Raw genomic sequence first — 19,719 nt, 5'->3', positions numbered from 1 at the left:
TTGGCTGTTTCGGAACTAGCAGCTGTTCAGGTAACAGTCATTAGAAACTCTCCACGAGGGAGCAGCACAATGACCTTTAGTAATCACTGCATCTGGTGTCTGCCAAATGGGAGAGAAACCACACTCGATGTCTGAAGGGTAACAAGTTATCTGAATGCAGGCACTGCAGCACATTTAAATGACATTTAAATTACATCAAGAGAATCATGCAACCAAACATTTAATTCCAAGAAGTACTCTAAGTAAAATAACTCCCAGCAAACCTAATTGTTCTCAAGAGGATGTTCATAATGCCTACTGGGCAGTCTGTTTCAGTAATAAAATAAAATAATGTAAGAATTGAATCCTCTCAGTAATTAGTCAACTGATTAAATTTATCAATTAGCCATTATACATGCACACATTCATCACTTCAATGATAAGCTCTCCAGAAATAAATACCAGGCAAGCTCATGAACCACTTCAGAATTACTTTTTTTTTTTTTTGACAGGCAGAGTGGATAGTGAGAGAGAGAGATACAGAGAGAAAGGTCTTCCTTTACCATTGGTTCACCCTTCAATGGCCGCCGCAGCAGGTGAATCATGCTGATCTGAAGCCAGGAGCCGGGTGCTTCTCCTGGTCTCCCATGGGGTACAGGACCCAAGGACCTGGGCCATCCTCCACTGCACTCCCTGGCCACAACAGAGAGCTGGCCTGGAAAAGGGGCAACCGGGACAGAATCCAATGCCCCGACTGGGACTAAAACCCGGTGTGCTGGCGCCGCAGGTGGAGGATTAGCCTATTGAGCCACGGCGCCGGCCCAGAATTACTTTTCTTCTGAACAATGAGTTGCAGTCCTCGGCCTCTGGAAGCTCATAGTTTAATAAATATGACAGCTTAAAAAATAATAATAATAATCACAAATACATATTCTATAAGGTAATATGTACAGGTATATTAAAAAAGTTATTCTAGGGGTTGGTGCTATGGCATAGTAGGCTTAGCCTCTGCCTATTCGTGTCCCAGCTGCTCCTCTTCTGATCTAGCTCCCTGCTTACGTCCTAGAAGATGGCCCAAGTGCTTGGGCTCCTGCACCCACATGGGAAATCTCCATAGGGACATCTGGAAGAAGCTCCTGGGTCCTGGATTCAGATTGGCTCAGTTGCAGCCATTTGGGGAGTGAACCCTCTGTCTACAACTCTACCTCTGAAATAACCAAACAAATCTTTAAAATAATAATAATAACAATAATAATAAACTATTCTAAATCATTTCTAAAGGAAACTTGGTACCCCTGCTCTATCAGTTCCCAGCTATCCCCTATGCCACCTCTAAAACACCCAAGAAAACAACACAAGATATTGAAGCAGTACTTCATATGATGTCTTAGTGTCTTCAGCTACAAACATTATTCATGGGGCTTGTGTTGTGGCACAGTAGGCTAAGCTGCAGCCTGTGACACTGGCATCCCATATCAGAGTGCTGGTGATATGAGACTGGTCAAGGAGATGGATTAGGTTCAAGAGCTGGAGGCCACAACCCTGATCCCCACAATCTCACCTGTATCCACTCACTTGTCAATCAGACTGTAACCGCTGCCCTTTTGGAAGTGAGTAAGAGGCCTGGAGAGCTCTGGGCCCACCTGCACCCTTGACTTGATGCTGCTCTCCCCAGTTCTTTCCCCCACATGACTTGCTTGCACTCTCTGGCCTGCTCCCTCTCTCCTCGCAGACCCCTGGAAACGACTGCTATGGAGCTCCCCGTTTACCCTTCTTGGCCCACTCTCCCTTAATAAGGCCCTCGTGGTCCTGTGTTTTCCCCTCACTCTCTAAATAAATTCTAAACCTTACCATGCTGCATGTCTTGCTTGGGCCTGTGCTTAGAATTCTTCTCTAAGTAAAAGGAAAGAGCCTGAAATATTAATTTTGGCCTAATTTAGCCCACAACACTGGCTCCTCCACTTTCATTCCAGCTTCTTGTTAATGCACCTGGAAAGGAACAGATGATGGCCAAACTACCTGGACCCTTGCCACTCACATGGGAGATCCAAATGCAAGTCCCAACTCCTGGACTGAAACTGGCCAGCAGCACACAGAAGAGCTCTCTTTCTGTCCCTCTGTCTGTCTATACCACTCTACCTGTAGCTCTGCCTTTCAAATAAATAAATAAATCATTAAAAAAAAAAAAAAGTGAGAAATACAGGGCTAGTGCAGTGAAGTAGCGGGCAAAGTTTATAAGGTCGCCACAAAACACAGCAAACACCAGAGCAAGGGAAAGGGTTTATTGGTGGGGGAAACCAGACAGATCGGAGGGAAGGGGTGAAGAAGGAAAAGAGACAGAAGGAGAGAGTAAGAGAAAGAGATCAAGAGACAGAGAGCGAGCAAGCCACATGTTCAGAACAGGTCCTCTTAAAACTTTGCCGGGGATGGGCAGGAAAGAGCAGCGAATCCCATTAGGGTGGGGTGGAGCTGACATCTGTGGTTGGGCCATGTGGTCACCTGCTTCCAGCAATGGCGGCAGGATCTAGAGCCTAGGATGCTGTCCGGAATGTAGATCGCACCACAGGTAAGACTGCAGCATTTTACCAGTAAAATTGATGCCTGCAGTGTCAGCATCCCCTATCGGCATTGGTTCTAGTTCCGGCTGTTCCTCTTCCAATTCAGCTCTCTGCTACAGCCTGGGAAAGCAGTGGAAGCTGGCCCAAGCCCTTGGGCCCCTGCACCCACGTGGGAGACCCAGAGACCAGGAACTCCTGGCTCCTGGCTTCAGATCAGCGCAGCTCTGGCCATTGCAGCCATCTGGGGAGTGAACCAGCGGATGGAAGACCTCCCTCTCTGCCTCTGCCTCTCTGTAACTCTGCCTTTCAAATAAATAAATAAATCTTTTTTTAAAAAAGTGAAAAATAATCCAAATCATACCTAGAAGTCATTATTATAAAAACATAAAGGGGCTGGTGCTGTGGTGCAGCAGGTTACTCCACTGCCTGCAATGCCACCATACCATGTGAGTGCTGGTTGGAGTCTTGGATGCTCTTACTTACCTGGGAAAGCAGTGAAAGATGGCTTGAGTGCTTGGGCACCTGCCACCCACATGGGAGACCCAAACAGAGTCCCAGGCTTCTGTCTTCAGCCTGGCCCACCCTGGCTCTTACAGTCATTTGGAGACTGAACCAACATTTAGAAGATTCTCTCTCTCTCTGTCTCATCCTCTCCGTAAGCCGTCTTTCAAGTAAATGTTTTTAAAAAAAGAAACATAAAAACTACATTTTACTTGTTAAACTAGGTGTGTGTGTGTGTTTTAATTTATTTGACAAACTGGTGGGGGTGGGGTGGAGGGGAGACTACCTAATGCAGAGCTTCCATCTGGAGCTCAATAACAAAAACAGTGATTAACTAAGAAATGGAACTGACTTACACTGACTGAGCCCATGTGGTTCACTCGCAAATACCTATAAAGGCTGGGGCCTCAGCAAGGAGTTGGGAACACAATCCAGATCTCCCACAAAGGTGGCAGGAACCCAATTATGTGAGGCATCACTGCTACCTCCCAGGATCTGTATAAACAGGAAGTCAGGATCAGAAGCCAGAAGCAGAGCTGAGAATGGAACCTAGTCATTCAGATGTGGAATATGGGCATCCCAACCACTAGGCTAAATGCTGACTACCTCTTTTCTTTCTTGCTGACCCCGCTTTTCCTTTGTTGCATTCCTGTGATACACATTTGAGTGTAATCAGGAAGAACATGGAAAGACGCGACAGGTAGCAGACCACAAAAGACAGGCGATAATTTAAAGAAATGAGAAACAAGATAAAATCAGCATCCTCTAAGAAGGGTCATCCAGAAAGGAGGGTCACCATGTTGTAGGCCAGTGAACGGCAGCGACCACACTGTCGTCCTGCCCCTCAGCACTGACACACAAGGACAGAACGAAGTAGAGGCTTGAGAGAAAAGGCACATTGCTCATGCTGACATCACAGATGGCAGAATGGGTTTCAGATTCCCTTTACTGCAGAGATTACTTGAACAAATGCAGCTTCGATATTAATAGAAATACTGATTCCATTTCAAAAACTGAAAACACTTTTATCCAACAAGCATATGCTGAACATTTACTATATACAGATTATAATGCTACACATCCTGGGAGATGATGTTGAGGAGATGAAGCCATTACCATTAAACATTTTCAACAAAGGCAATGGTTAACTGAGAAATGGAACAACTAGTCAGAATGGGATAGTGAAAGATGAGTTGAAAAAGGCAGGCTAGAGCTCCTAAAATGGCTGAAAAAGAGGTCTGTACTTCATCCTGAAAGCAGTGAGCACTCAAAATCAATTTTTAAATTAAAAAAATGGAAAAATACAAAATATAAATATAAGGTCCGTGCCGCGGTGCAGCAGGGTAAGCCACCACTTATGATGCCAATATTCCATGTCTCAGTGCCAGTTCAAGTCCTGGCTGCTCCACTTCTAATCCAATTGTCTGCTAATGTACCTGGGAAAACAGTGGACATATCCAAGTACTTGGCCCTGCCACCTGTATGGGAGACCCAGCTGGAGTTCCTGGCTCCTGGCTTCAGCCTGGCCCAGCCCTAGCTATTGCAGCCATTTGGGAAGTGAACCACTGGACAGAAGATCTTTCTCTCTGTGTCACTCTGCCTTTCAAATACATAAATAAATCTTATATGTATATAAAAATTTTTAAATATATAAAGTAGTTGGTGTATAAATAATTTTTTCTCAAAAAGGCAACAAAAATACAGGAAGAACAAAAAAGATAATCAATGTACATCAATAAATTACAAAGCACTCTAAACCTGAACATCATGCACATTTAACAAATAACACATATCTACTATGTTCTAGGCTATTCTAAGCACTTCACAAAAGTTGACTCATTTCATACACAATTAATAACCTTATGAGAATGTCTGTTCCTTACTATTAGTCCAATTCTACACATGAGGAAACTGAGGCACAGAGAAACTCAACAACTTGCCCAAGGCTGCATGAGTAGTAAGGAGGGAATTGAAGTCCTGAACCCAGGCAGTCTAGCTATGTAATGTATCCAACAGGACTTTCTGCAATGGTCTCCTGAGTACTACAGCTAAGGAACTGGAGTTTTCATTTTACTTCATATTAACTCTTAAGTTTAAGTAGCCACATATGGTTAGTGGCTACCATGTTGGAAAGTTCCGACAACACTCTTTCCTACAGGATTGCCTGATAGCCTCAATAACAAGCAAGAGAGGAATGTTGCCCAGGTAGCCATCAATTTTAGAAGCTAAACAATTCAAAGAAAATCCTTCAAATAACAAAGGAACTTCAAGCATGACTGAAAAATGCACAGTTACTTCAAAATCTCTTTACCATAGTTAAGACAATGATACGTTGGGCAATGAGCAAAATAAAATTGGCTCATTTCCTTATAATGGTGCTTTTTAAAAATAGGCTACTGGGGCTAGCATTGTGATATAATGGGCTTAGCTGCTGCCTGCAATGCTGCCATCCCATATGGGCACTGGTTTGAGTCCTGGTTGTTCCACTTTCCATCCAGCTCCCTGCTAATGCATCTGGGGAAGCACCAGAATATGGCCCAAGTGCTTGGGCCCCCGCAACCACGTGGGAGACCCAGAAGCTCCTGGCTCCTCACTTTAGCCCAACCCAGCCCAGCGCTGACTATAGCAGTCATTTGGGGAGTGAACCAGAGGATGGAAGATCTCTATCTCTGTCTCTTCCTCTCTCTTTGTAACTCTGCCTTTCAAATCAATCAATCCAAAAAGGCTACTAATCAAGATCTCTATTAAATCAAGTAAAGCCTTGATAAAACTTTCGTCAGCTAACTTTGCCCACAACATAAACACAATTTTTATTTAAGTATTACATTTCTAAATGTAAAGAATAAGTTGCTTAAAGTTTTCTAAGTATAGAAGAACTGACACTATTCTAAAGATTTCTAGAGGCAGGAATATAGCCTGGCAGTTAAGATGCCAATTAGAATGCCTGCACACTGGAGTACCTGGGTTAGTTCCAGCTTCTTGCTCATAAAGATTCTGTGAAACAGCAGCGATGGCTGAAATCAGTGGATTGGGTTCATGGCTCCCAGCTTCAGCATGGCCCACCTCTGGCCCTTGTGGGTATCTGGGGGAGTGAACCAGCAATGGGAGCTCTCACACATGCATGCACAAGTGAGCTTGCTCTCTCTCTCTATCAAATATGTAATTATTGAAAAAAAAAGATTAATAAACATCACCATACTGAATCATTGTCCATAGAGCCATGTATTCTGTCTTAGACATGAACAACTATTAGTCATCTAAGAGATCAGGAGCGCAACAACAGTAATTAAGAACAATGATAAAAGTAGCAAAATCAATAAAAATATTAACAGTCGGTTATATTTGATCTTACAATTAAGTCCTTTCTATGCATTGTCTTATTCGATCTTTGACACCCTAGTGAAGTACAGACTATTATCATTCCTGCTATTCAGAAAACCAATCTGAGGCACAGGGAAGTTAAGGGACACACAGCTAATCAACAAACAAATCCAGGAATCCAGGACTGAGTCTCCGAACTGCCCCCAAAGAGTCCACACTCACTACCCTCCTCTGTGCTGCCTTCTTCCTTCATTAAATCACTCACATAACTGTGTATCAACTTAGCAATAAACTGAGAAGCTCTAAAAGCTATTCATAACCAAGCCAAATGTAAAACTTTGTTAAGACTACTGTAACTCAATTAATTACTATGTGTGTATATGGCAAGAATAAACATAGGGAAGCATTATAAATTGTTACTGTAATCCAAGAGGTTACCACATACACACCAAAAAGTGGTTTTAAGGAACAGAGCATGTCAGTGTCCTCTGAGATCCCAGAAAACATCTTATTACGTACTGGCTGGCCAACACCACGGCACAGGGCCATTCACGAACTTGCCGGAAACCCCACAGTGGTCAAGCTAGATCATGGCCTCTGACGTGTCGGGACCCCTCTCACCACATTACTAACAGCCCTGCTCCATGTTTCACCTTAGGACATGCAGTAAGGAAATCTCATTGACACCACCCAAACCCAGCAGAAAACAAAGTCCTCTTTAACAGTGTTTAGACTGTTTACTACAAAAATTTATATTTAAACGACACACATTTGTTTCTGGAGTTATTCTTCATCACACTGGTTGCCATAAATAGGCAGGTTTGCTGCTCTAACCAAGAAGGCTAAAGGTAATTCAGCGTTAGTATAAATGTATATTAACACCACTGGTGTTTTTGTCCTCATGCTCACATTATGGTTGCTACAGTTGCAAGAATTGCCAAAGAAAGCAAAGGTAAAAAGAAGCAAAGGTGACAACCGTCTCAGAAGGCACAACTCCCAGAAATCCCCTACAGGCTGCTGGTAGTACAATTCATTTGTTGTTGTTTTTTTTAATTGAGCAAAATACTATTCCAAACAAAAACAAAATTTTGTTATTAATAAAGATTTAAGAGAGAATGGCAGTTGAGTGGGCAGTGAACAGTGTTTGCCACAAGTATCCATTTCTCAAATTCTCCTTTAGTAATTGTTACCATGTTATACTCTTTTTTAGTCAAGAGCAAAAAGCTCTTTGTCAATCATAATGAACTACAAACCTACAACTAAGTATACTAAATGTTATATCTTCAGTTTTTTGAGTTTAAAGTGTCAACACAAGTAACAAACTATAAGCACATTTTAAATATAAGCTGAAAATACTCATCTGACTGTTACAAACTATCACAAAGTGGTTATTTACATAGTCTCTGTCCACTGTTGAAGTAATTAACTTTAATATGTAACTTAATCTAATATCGTGACAACAACCTAAATTATCTATCTAAATTATCTATCACAGCATGGAAGCAAAAATGTTCATTAAGGTAAAACATGTATTTTGAGTAACATCTACTGATTTAATAAACATAACCATCACATACAGAATTTAAAAGGTATAGGTAATAGAAGTGAAAGTGAACTGCTAAGAGGATATATAGAAAAAGGATTCTTAGATGGGTGACAGGAGAAAAGGTCAGGGAACCTGCATTTTGGAGGGGGTGGTATCTGATCTGAGAAGGAATGCAATGTTGGAGACAGGAGCTCAAAAACTTGCCATCCAGGTGGAGCAGCATGTTTAGGAAACTCCAAGTATTCCGCCGGAGCTGGCACAGAGGGTGCAGGCTGGGGCTGTGAGGGGGACTCTAGTGGCACAGCCAGAAATGCAGGTTAAGTCCAAACTCCAGGTCTTACGATGAAGCGCTTCAGAAAGCCACTTCAGGCAGCAATGGAAGGATGGAGCACAGATTAAATGACCAGTTACTTTCTCCCACTAACACCTTAAGAGTGTTTTCAAATTTCTTCATATGGTCTACACATGGTCTCTTCATGTATGGGCACCTCCATCCTCATCTCCACTATTCTGTGACCTTTTAACAATTTTTTCATATATCTTTTATTTATTTGAGAGGCCAAGAAAAAGAAAGAAATCAAGAGAGATCCCAATTGCCTACAACAGCCAGGGGCAAGGCCAGAAGCAGGGAACATAATCCAGGTCTCCCACGTGGGTTGCAGGAACCTCACCATGCTTCCCAGGGAGGCAAGGAAGCTGGAGGCAGGAGCCAGAGCCAGGAATCAAATCCAGGTACTCTGATGGGAGACACAGGTGCTAAGCTAAAAGCCTCCTCCTTTAACCTACTTTTTTTATCACACTTAATAACTTGCCTTTTTTCTGTAACATATTTGGTCCTCTCTTAACTTACACATGTTCTCTTCACTCATCCCCCACTTACCCAGCCTTTCTGTATCCTTTAAGACCTGGCTCACCTGACAGCATTAATTCTCAGAGCGTTTGAAGGAACTTCAAAAAGTTCATGGAAAAGCAGAATAAAAGGCAAGTTTGCTGGGGCAGGTGTTTGGTCTGGCAGTTAAAGATACCCACATCCCACATCAGAGGGCCTGGGTTTCATTCTCAACTTCAGCTCCTGGATCCAGCTTCCCAGTGATGCAGGCCTGGGAAGGCAGCAGTGATGGCTCATGTCACTGAGTTCCTACCACTCACATGGGAGACCAGGGTTGAATTCCTGGTTCCTGGTTCCTGGCTCTGGCCCCAGCTTAGCCCCAGACATGTGTGCATCTGGGAAGTGAATCAGATGAGGGGAGTTCTGTTTGTCTGCCTCTCAAAAACTTTTTTATTATTATTATTAGAGTTAGACAGTGAGAGAGAGCGACAGAGAGAAAGGTCTTTCTTCCATTGGTTCACTCCCCAAATGGCCGTCACAGCTGGCATGCTACACCAATCCGAAGCCAGGAGCCAGGTGCTTCCTCCTGGTCTCCCATGCAGGTACAGGGTCCAAGCACATGGGCCATCCTCCACTGCCCTCCCGGGCCACAGCAGAGAGCTGGACTGGAAGAGGAGCAACCGGGACTAGAACCCAGTGCCCATATGGGATGCCGGCACTGCAGGTGGAGGATTAACCAAGTGGGCCATGGCGCCAGCCCCTCAAACACTTTTTAAAAAATTATTTTTAAGATGTTAATTTCTGGTGCAAAAAAATTTAAATCGATGCAAGGTTTTTTCATTATATGCATTTTCCATGAACTTTTCAACCCCCCCCCACACACACACTTTGAAAGTCAAGAAAAACACTATTTTTCTTTTCCCTGGGTACATCCCATACAGCTATAATTGTGACTAGAAACAAAGCTACAAGATACAGTGCAATAAAAAAAAACCTGACTGTAAAGGCCAAACTGCATGAATCTTGACATTTTCAGAGATTTAGAAAAATTAACTAATTTATATTTTCCCAGAGTAAAAGCATTAAGTTTTTAAAAATCAGAATGTAGTCTATTTCAAAAGAAAGTGGAAGAGAAATAAAGTAGAATATAGGAAGCAAATAATTGGAAAGTATCCTAAATAACATTACCACATTTCCAAAGGTAAATGATCATAGTTTCTGTTTTTGAGATGTATTTTTGTTCAATCACTTAAATACCATGTTCTTCTATAAAATAAGAGATAAGACAACAAAATTTCTAAGGTTTATTTCAGTCCCAAATATTCTGTGTATGGTTGACCATATTGTATGTCACAGTGTTATTGCATACCACCACCATAAATCATTTTACATAGGACAAAAGGAACCTCAAGCTTTACTTTAAAGTACAGCCCATATCATGTTAAAGAAAGAAAATCTAAAATAGCTGATATTTTACATCATCTAAGGTATACTTATACTATTCAAATCTTTATATAATGACAGAATGGCACAAAACATCTCACATGTAAAATAACTGATAGGTAAATTTATCAACTAACTTTATACCACAGATCAGTGAAACTGTCGGTATTAACAATCTAGCTTATGGCATGTATTTTTTAAAAATCAATTCCTAATTATTATTTTAGAGATTTACTATTTGAAATGTTTAACAAGCAATACAAGTGTTCCTTCAAAAACGTATCTACATTACCTCATTTTGAGACCTGTGAATCAGATATACAATTAAAAATTTTTGAAAATGTACCTCGGTATGTCCCAGGAACATGTTTTATACACAGGACTAGTATTAATATAAACAACACTAAATATTTAATCATAAATAGAAGAAGGCAATTATAGACTAAAAAGCACAATAAACCTACCATTCATCGGCTAAATTCATATTTATAACTATAATCACTCACACAAATAACCATCTATTCTTTTTCCCTGCTATTGGAAGAATCCTAGCTTGTTCTGATTTTTGTCATGCATATTTATATTTTAATATTAAAAATTATAGAAATTATTCTTCTGTCACCAAAATACATCATGCCAGAAGATAGTTACAATGTAAAAAATACTGTTGCAGTAGCAATGTTAGAATATTCCCTTATTCTTTGTACCTTTAAATAAAATAAGCTCCTAATCGGTTGTTTAAAACCAGAAACAATGATGTATGCTAACAATTATGCCATTACCTGGTCCTTATCAAATACAGAAATATATCAGAAGAGCAAAAGCACATATAAAAACTCAAAACTCCTTCATAGCTGTTCTCTAGGTTAGCATTTATCAGCATTTATCAAAATCTGAGTGCCGTAAAGTGTTCATTATATGAGATTCCTACCTTTCTTCACTGTGGCTGTTTTTTGCCTTGACGGTGTCACCAGCTCTTTTACAATCTGTAAGACTTGAATCATTGCTAGTTAACAAGCCAAAGCCTCCAGCTGCTTCCTACAGAAATCCAACAGGTTTCATCATCAAGAGCTCATTGCATTTCTGCTTTCAGAAAGCTCAAGCAGGAACACAGTTCAACTTCAGAGAAATAAATGCTTTGCCTAGCTATCCATGAATGCTCTGAAGCAGTGCATAAGAAACAACGAAAGGATCGCTGTATCTTCTTACAACGATGGATGCAAAATGACTTCAGCACATGTGAAAACCCATCTGTAAAGTCCAAAACATATTACCCTGCAAAGCATTAACTGGTTAGCAACAAAACAAAACAAACTGCAGGTAATCTTCCATAAATCAGTAAGCAGAATGAAAATATAGTCTCACAAAAAGTCATGCAGAAAAAATAAAGTGCTATACCATAAATTCTCATATAGTGGATCACAGATGCTACATGAAGTTTTTAAGTAGCCAACTGAAATACCCGGCACTGTTTAAAGTCTTAATACTATTTTGCAATTTCTCAAAAATATCATATTTGAAATGGAAAAAATGTGGATAAAAATAAAAATCTATCTTGCTAACTCTAAGCTCCCAGATTTGCATAAAAGATATGGTTCCTAAAACCATTTTATAAATTCCTTGTCATCTTCCTCCTACTCCTCCGCCTTCCCCACACACACAAACACACTCACATACCTCTGACATCCTTGTACATGAATACAAGTTTAAGTTCACATGTACATATATTCCCTAAAGAGTTTGTAAATTCACTGCTCTCAACACCAGAGGCATGGACCAGAAAATTTCAGAAAAGTACAACCACTACTCTGTCAGATAAATTTTAACAGCCATGTTGCAACAAATGCTCAATTAATAGTTAATGTTTTTGTTATATGTTCTATTTATCACATGGAGATCCTTCTCGAAGTCAATCTATAGATTTAATTAAAAATGAAAAGTGACATTGGGCTCACTGTGGTGTACTGTTCCATTTATTAATAGGATTCTTCACCAGCTATTTTATCCTCTAATAGACTGCCTACTGTCCTCTCCTATTTTTCTTTCCTTCTCATTTATTGATATTTCTAATATACCATAAAATAATCGATCCCACCCAAAGCAAGTCAAAAGCAATTCCTTTGCCTTCAGATAGTGAAGGCTTATATGTTATTTTCCCATTTTTCAGTTGGACAGCTAGGTTGCAAATCAAGATTAAACTCAGAATCCAAAACTCACAAGTCCTCCTTTCTTTGCCATCAAACCTCCTCTGTAAAAATGTAGTTTTAAAATTCAGGGTGAAGTTTTCAGCTCTACAAGGAAGAGGTGTCACACCATGTACATATATATCCATCCATAATGTATTCTACATATGGGTGCTAACTTAAGAGATCAGTGCTACAAACCCATGACACTAAGAAAATACTTGGCAAATAGAGAACAAAACAGGACAAATATCTGAAATATCTATTCTCTCTAATGAGCATGCCTGTACTTGAAATTAAAGTAAGAATTCAGATGGACCAAAGGCCAAGCTTGCAACTTCAAATCAAAATTGTGGTCCTTAATGAATTCTTTAAAACCAGATAAACATGTAAACTGAACTCAATTCAAATTTCCCTAATTCCTTCTATTCTTCCCATTTTCTGGGGCAGTTCTGAACATCCCATAGGTGTTAAACATCTTTCCTCCTGAGAAAGATTTCTGAGAGCTGACTTTCTGTTAGCTTTGCTCTTTCCCAGTACTGTTCTATTTCCCGGGGGGGGGGGGGGGGGGGGGAGTAGGGGACATGGAATATGTTGGACATGATGCTTTCAATCAACTCTATGCTGCATATCTGCTCAGTGAAGAGAAATATCTGAATTTCTGGATTCATGTTTCCAAAAATGTCAATTATAGCATCCTTTCAGTAGTGTTAGCATTGGCTTTGAAAATGAAAATCACACAGCAACCAATTGAACTTTCTAGTTCACTCTGTCAATCCTTAGTTTTCCACTAAGAAGCTGACAGCCTTTTCTTGTTTCTCTCATTTTCTCATTTTTTTAAAAAGCACACAATGCATCTGATACATATAAGTGAGCTGTACACTTTAAAAAGCCAAGATCACGAACAACAAGGACAAAATGAGAAGTGTTAAGATTAGAGAAGAGGAGCCAGCGCTGTGGCATAGCAGGTAAACCCATCACCCCCAGTGCCGGCATCCCATATGGGCACTGGTTGAAGTCCTGGCTGCTCCACTTCCGATCCCAGCTCTCTGCTATGGCCTGGGAAAGCAGTGGAAAATGGCCCAAGTCCTTGGGTCCCTGCACACACATGGGAAGATCCAGAGGAAGCTCCTGGCTCCTGGCTTCGGATCGACGAAGCTCCGGATAGGCGCAGCTCCAGCCATTGCAGCCAATTGGGGAGTGAACCAGCAGATGGAAGACATTCTCTCTCTCTCTCTCTCTCTCTGCCTCTCCTTCTCTCTTAGTGTAACTCTGACTTTCAAATAAGTAAATAAATCTTAAAAAAAAATTAGAGAAGAATAAGAATCAGGACAGTTAAATGCAAGACATGATTCCAGACCATATGAAGGGAAATTTGTGACAGTTTGGGACAATTGGTGATACATGAAAATGAGTACAGTCCGTGGGCTATCAGTGTTAATTTTCTGTGACCATTGCATTATAAAGATTAAATAGAACATAATGGACTTTAGGATATACACCCTGATTAATTTAAGGGAATACTTCCACTTGTTCAGTGTTGAAAAAAAAAAAAAAGAATGCTAACATACAGTGAGAAAGTATGGTAAAATGTTAACATTTAGGAAACCTGGATAAGAGTATATGAGGATTATCTATGCTGTTCTTGCAGCATTTTCCAAAATCTGAAATTATCACAAATTAGAAAGTTAAATTCTAACTATATAGCCGGGAGATCTTCAAAAAGTTCATGGGAAATGTATATTAATGAAAAAACTATGCACTGATTTCAAAGTTTTTTGCACCAAAAAAAGCATATCTTTTAATTTCATTTTTCCAAAACTTGTTAAGTACCCTCATATTACACCCCATGTCCCATAGTCACTGTGACCATAAACAAGTTAGTGAGTCCCACTCTCTAGTGGAGAAAATCCTCCCTCTTTGATGTTACTCAGAAGTATCCCAGCCACTGTGACATCTTTACCTTTCCACCACTTCCAGTAAGTTCCCCATAAATGATGGTAGTTTTTATTTTGAATTTCAATGGTCTGTATGTCAACTGGAAAGGAATTATATTTTTATGATAAAAGGCTTTCAGTACAAAACATAGTATATTTATTTCCCCATTTTTGGTCTCTTTTATTAATATCTCTAAAGTTTTATTATTTTTCCTTATAATTTCAAATATATTTCATTAAATTTATTTCTACTCATTTGATTTTTCTTGACACATTGAAAATAAGAGTCTCTCTTGAAAAGGTTTCTTCGCTGCTGATATGTAAATATACAAATGACTTTTCTGTATGTTAGCTTCATTCAGAAAGTACACTGTTAAAATCTTATTTTTAAATATTTGTTTATTTATTTAAAAGGCAAAGTTACAAAGACAGAGGGAGAGACAGAGACACAGAAAAAGAGATCTTCTATCCACGAGTTCACTCCCCAAATGGCCCAAAACAGCCAGGGCTGGGCCAAGCCTAAGCTAGGAGTTTCATTTGGGTCTTCCGCATATGGGTGCCAATTTCAGTACTGGATGCTCCACTTGTGATCCAGCTCTCTGCTACGGACTGGGAAAGCAGTAGTAGATGGCCCAAGTCCTTGGGTCCCTGCACCTGTGTGGGAGACCCGGAAGAAGCTCCTGGCCTTGCCTTGGATTGGCACAGCTCTGGCCATTGCAGCCAATTGGGGAGTGAACCAGGGGATGGAAGACCTCTCTCTCTGTCTCTCCTTCTCTCTTTGTGTAACTCTGACTTTCAAGTAAATAAATAAATCTTAAAAAAAAAAAAAAATGGGGGCCGGCGCCATGGCTCAATAGGCTAATCCTCCGCCTTGCAGCGCCGGCACACCGGGTTCTAGTCCGGGTCGGGGCGCTGGATTCTGTCCCGGTTGCCCCTCTTCCAGGCCAGCTCTCTGCTGTGGCCAGGGAGTGCAGTGGAGGATGGCCCAAGTACTTGTGCCCTGCACCCCATGGGAGACCAGGATAAGTACCTGGCTCCTGCCATTGGATCAGCGCGGCGCGCCGGCCACGGTGGCCATTGGAGGGTGAACCAACGGCAAAGGAAGACCTTTCTCTGTCTGTCTCTCTCACTGTCCACTCTGCCTGTCAAAAAAAAAAAAAATGGGGCTGGCATTGTGGCATCGTGGGTGAAGCCACCCACTGCCTGCAATGCCAGCATCCCATATGGGCACCGATTCGAGTCCCAGCTGCTCCACTTCCGATCCAGCTCTCTGCTATGGCCTGGGAAAGCAGTAGAAGATGGCCCAAGTGCTTGGGCCCCTGCCCCCATGTGAGACCAGGAAGAAGCTCCTGGCTCCTGGCTTCCAATCTGCTTAGCTCCAACCATTACAGCCATCTGGGGAATGAAACGGCGAATGGAAGACCCCTCTCTCTCCCTCCCTCTTTCCATTCCTCCCTCCTCCCTCTCCCTCTCTCTCTCCCCTTCTCTCTGTGTAACTCCGACTTTCAAATAAATAAATATATCTTAAAAAAAAAAAAAAGAAAATCTGTATCTCTTCTGCAATTCTATCTTTCAAATAAATAAATAAATCTTTTTATAAAAAAAAAGTTGAGAAAATTCCCTTCTTTCAATTTAGAAGAATAGTGGTAGAGTGTTACTTTTAAATATCAATATTTGGGGCCGATGCTGTGGCGCAGCGGGTTGATGCGCTGGCGTGAAGCGCCAGCATCCCATATGGGTGCCAGTTTGAGACCCGGCTGCTCCACTTCAGATCCAGCTCTCTGCTATGGGCTGGGAAAGCAATAGAAGATGGCCCAAGTGCTTGGGCCCTGCACCCGCGTGGGAGACCCAGAAGAAGCTCCTGGCTCCTGGCTTCGGATTGGCACAGCTCCGGTCATTGTGGCCAAGTGCGAGTGAACCAGCGGATGGAAGACCTCTGACTTTCAAATATATAAATAAATCTTTATAAAATAAATACATAAATATCAATATTTAACAAAATATTATGCTTTTTAACTGCAGAACTGAAAAATATAATGAAAATATTTACTTGTAACCTAAAAATATGAGTGATTAGGTTAGCTTATTTTTTTAAACTACTTCCTGAGTACATGTGGTGATGACAGCTCTCATAAGACAATTTTTAGAGAGTTGCTGCAAGCTGGCCATTAAGCCACTGACTGGCAGCTTAACACTGCCCGTCATGGGTGGTTTTATATCCCACAAAAATGAGTAAATTCTGCATATCAGGGTCTTCCCTCCTCCTTTCTCGCTGGGACAAAAAAGCCAGCTGCTCAAAGTTTATTACCACAACACCACACCGGGGGTGAGGGGCGTGGCAAGTTTAAGATCACATAAGTGTCACACCATGGCTTACTTGGCTAATCCTCCACCTGTGGCACCGGCACCCGGGGTTCTAGTTCTCGATTGGGGCACCGGATTCTGTCCTAGTTGCTCCTCTTCCAGTCCAACTCTCTGCTGTGGCCAGGGAGGGCAGTGGAAGATGGCCCAAGTGCTTGGGCCCTGCACCCGCATGGGAGACCAGGAGGAAGCACTTGGCTCCTGGCTTCGGATAGGCACAGCATGCCGGCCATAGAGGCCATTTGGGGGGGTGAACCAACGGAAAAGGAAGACCTTTCTCTATCTCTCTCACTGTCTAACTCTGCCTATCAATAAATAAATAAATAAATAAATAAGATCACATAAGTAATGTTTACTGCACTCAACAAGCAGCCATTTGAGTTCTTACTATACGAAAGGTAGGCGATGAGAATTAGAGACTCAAGGAGCTCCTAAGCAAGAAGAATGTGATACGTAGCACAGTAGCTGTGAATCCAGTTTTGAGGTCACAGCACAGTTTTCAAAAGACAATCAGGGAAACTGTAGCACAGAGAGTACTGGAAGAGGACCATACGGAAAACTCTTTCAAACCACAAATTGCTATCACTCCCCTGTTTGAAACCTTAATGGCTTCCTATCTGCAAACTCCTAAACACAGAATTTGGTCTCCATCTATCACCGCAGACACACCTCTTGGAGTTCCTGCCAGGACAGCTTCGCTCCAGGCCCTGAGGGTGCCACTGCCTTTGTGCATGCCATGTCCTCTACCTACAGGGACTTTCCCATTTCCTCTACTCAGATCATCAAGCTCTAGTTTTTGTCCTCTCCTTAGAGAAGCCCTCCTAATTTCCTCATGACATTAATTAGCTATTCCTCCTCTCCTGATACCTACAACCCCTGGATATATGAGTCTAGTACATTTTTCCCAAACAATTTTAACTTCTTACAAGTCACTTTCTACGCACGTTCCATGTATCTGAGGTGTTATGCCTCTGCTTGCAACACCAGCATCCCATATCAGAGTGCCAGTTCGAGTCCTGACACTTCCAATCCAGCTTCTTGCTACTGAGGCTGGGAAAGCAGCCAAAGATGGAGCAAGTACTTGGGCCTTGGGCCTTTGCCATCCTACGTGGGAGGTCATTTAGGGGAGTGAACCAGTGAATCAAAGATCTCTCTCTCTCTATCTCTCTCTCTCTCTCTCTCTCTCCTTCCCCTCCTTCCTTTCCCCATCCCTCATGTGCTCCCACCATGATGCCATCCAACATTAGGCCCTCAACAAGTCTCTGTTGAATCAATAGGTAGCCTGATCACGAACTGCCAGCACCCAAAACCGTGAGCTAAATAAACATCTTTTTACAAAGCCAGCCTGCCTTAGATACTTCATTTTGGTAATACAAAACTGGTAACATACTCACACCCAAAATCACTAACTTTTGACTAATTTGAAAAACTGCTGACCTGCTTTTCCTCCTCATCACTTGCAAATCCAGTATTCCCAGATGGAGATATGAAGAAGAACGTGAGAGAACAAGGAGACAACAAGGAGGGACAAATGCCATCACTATAAATGTAATCACTACCTATTCTAAACTATTTGTACTTTCCAACTTCATTTTCCTTTTCTAAATGAAAATACAAAGCTGGGGCTGAGCGTTTAGCCTAGTAGCTAAGACACCATTAAGATGCTAACAACCCACACTGGAATACCTGGGTTTAGTTCTAGCTCCAACTCCTGATTCCAGCTTCCTACTCCTCTGGGAGGCAGTGATGTCAACTCAAGTAACTGAGCTCTTGCTGCCTACATAGGGGATTTGCATTGAGTTCCAGCTCCAGGCTTTAGTCTCAGTCTCTCTCAGTCTCTCTCAGTCTCTCTCAGTCTCTCTCAGTGTCTCTCTCTCTCTCTCTCTCTCTCTCCAGGCTTTAGTCTCAGTCTCTCTCAGTCTCTCTCAGTGTCTCTCTCTCTCTCTCTCTCCTTCCCTCCCTCCCTTCTCCCCCTCTATTTTTCTCTCCCCACCTTCCTCTCAAATAAATTAATTAACATTTTAAAAAAGAAGAGACAATACAAGGTGAAACTCAACTTCTTTCAGATAAAAAGAGATCAATAGCAGGAAATAACCTACAGCAGAAGGTGTAAAGAAAAACAGCTAGGCAAAGGAAAGAAATCTCTCTGAACTCCCTTCACCAAAAGAAAAAGAAAAAGAAAAAAAAAAAAAAACACCAGAGAGAAGGAAAGAATCAGATTCATCTCATCTGTATTCTTTCTCGCATTCATTTAATAAACCATGAGAAAATGCACTGGAGAATTTTGTTTGGAGCATTTTGTTTGGATCTAAGTAAAAGAGACTCATTGTAATCCTAAATTATAAAGAGAATATCATTCTGAAGCAAAAGTACATTATTATTCATAGAAAATAATGTAAACAATTCACACCAATTTTCTAGAATCTTAAAGAACCAGAAGGTAATTATTAGCTCCCTATTTTCTTTTCGTCAGTACATATCTTTAAGAGTTGATCTTATTTTAAAAACAATACATGTTCACTAAAGAAAAGTAAGAATTCAAACGTAGACCAAAGAAAAATAAAAATCTAGGCTCACCATACAGAGATAGCACTAACAATCTTTTTTACTTCTTCAAGTACTTTTCTGGTATGGATTTTACAAAAATTAGGTAAAATTATTCATATTCTTGAAAAACTAATGTAAGTTAACACCTTCAGATATTTATTTCATCAACATTTTTTATGTAATAAACACAGACTGTGCTCTATGTATACAAATTATTTTGACCATATGAATAACAACCTAGCATCTTCTCATTTTTGGCAATGATTCAGATTTTTTTAACCCACTTCAGAAGATTTTCTTGGCTTTCCTGGAAATACATTTTAGAATTACTGTCATTTTTTCAGAACATGTAGATAAATGAGGAGGGGAAATTGTGAAAGACTACATTTCTAAAGATAAAAATAATCTAAATATTAAAGATTTCAATTGGCCTCCAAAGAGAAAAATACCACTGAATATTAAATTACAAACCTGTTTGTAACAGGTCTCTACTTTGGGTTGATAAATCAGTTAA

General features: G+C 41.0%; 1 protein-coding gene across 7 annotated transcripts in view; it reads right to left on the bottom strand.

Moving 5' to 3' along the window:
• Positions 1-19,719, bottom strand: part of USP6NL (USP6 N-terminal like) — a 256,503-nt gene that overhangs the window by 120,137 nt on the left and 116,647 nt on the right. For 2 of the 7 annotated variants that reach the window (XM_051821560.3, XM_070055727.2), the window contains exon 1: positions 11,109-11,196. The exons of 4 other annotated variants lie outside the window; for them this stretch is intronic. In XM_051821560.3, coding sequence (XP_051677520.3) covers positions 11,109-11,181 — 73 coding nt within the window. In that variant the 5' untranslated portion in view covers positions 11,182-11,196. Of the gene's footprint in view, positions 1-11,108; positions 11,216-19,719 lie in introns of those variants that run through there. One more of the 7 variants, XM_089311767.1, reaches the window with a different exon arrangement.

This window comes from Oryctolagus cuniculus, chromosome 13 (assembly GCF_051225735.1).
Source record: "Oryctolagus cuniculus isolate XC-2025 breed Fujian yellow rabbit chromosome 13, ASM5122573v1, whole genome shotgun sequence".
Taxonomy (NCBI): domain Eukaryota; kingdom Metazoa; phylum Chordata; class Mammalia; order Lagomorpha; family Leporidae; genus Oryctolagus; species Oryctolagus cuniculus.
The sequence above is the reverse complement of the archived record's forward strand: the minus strand, read 5'-3'. Positions and strand labels throughout refer to the sequence as shown.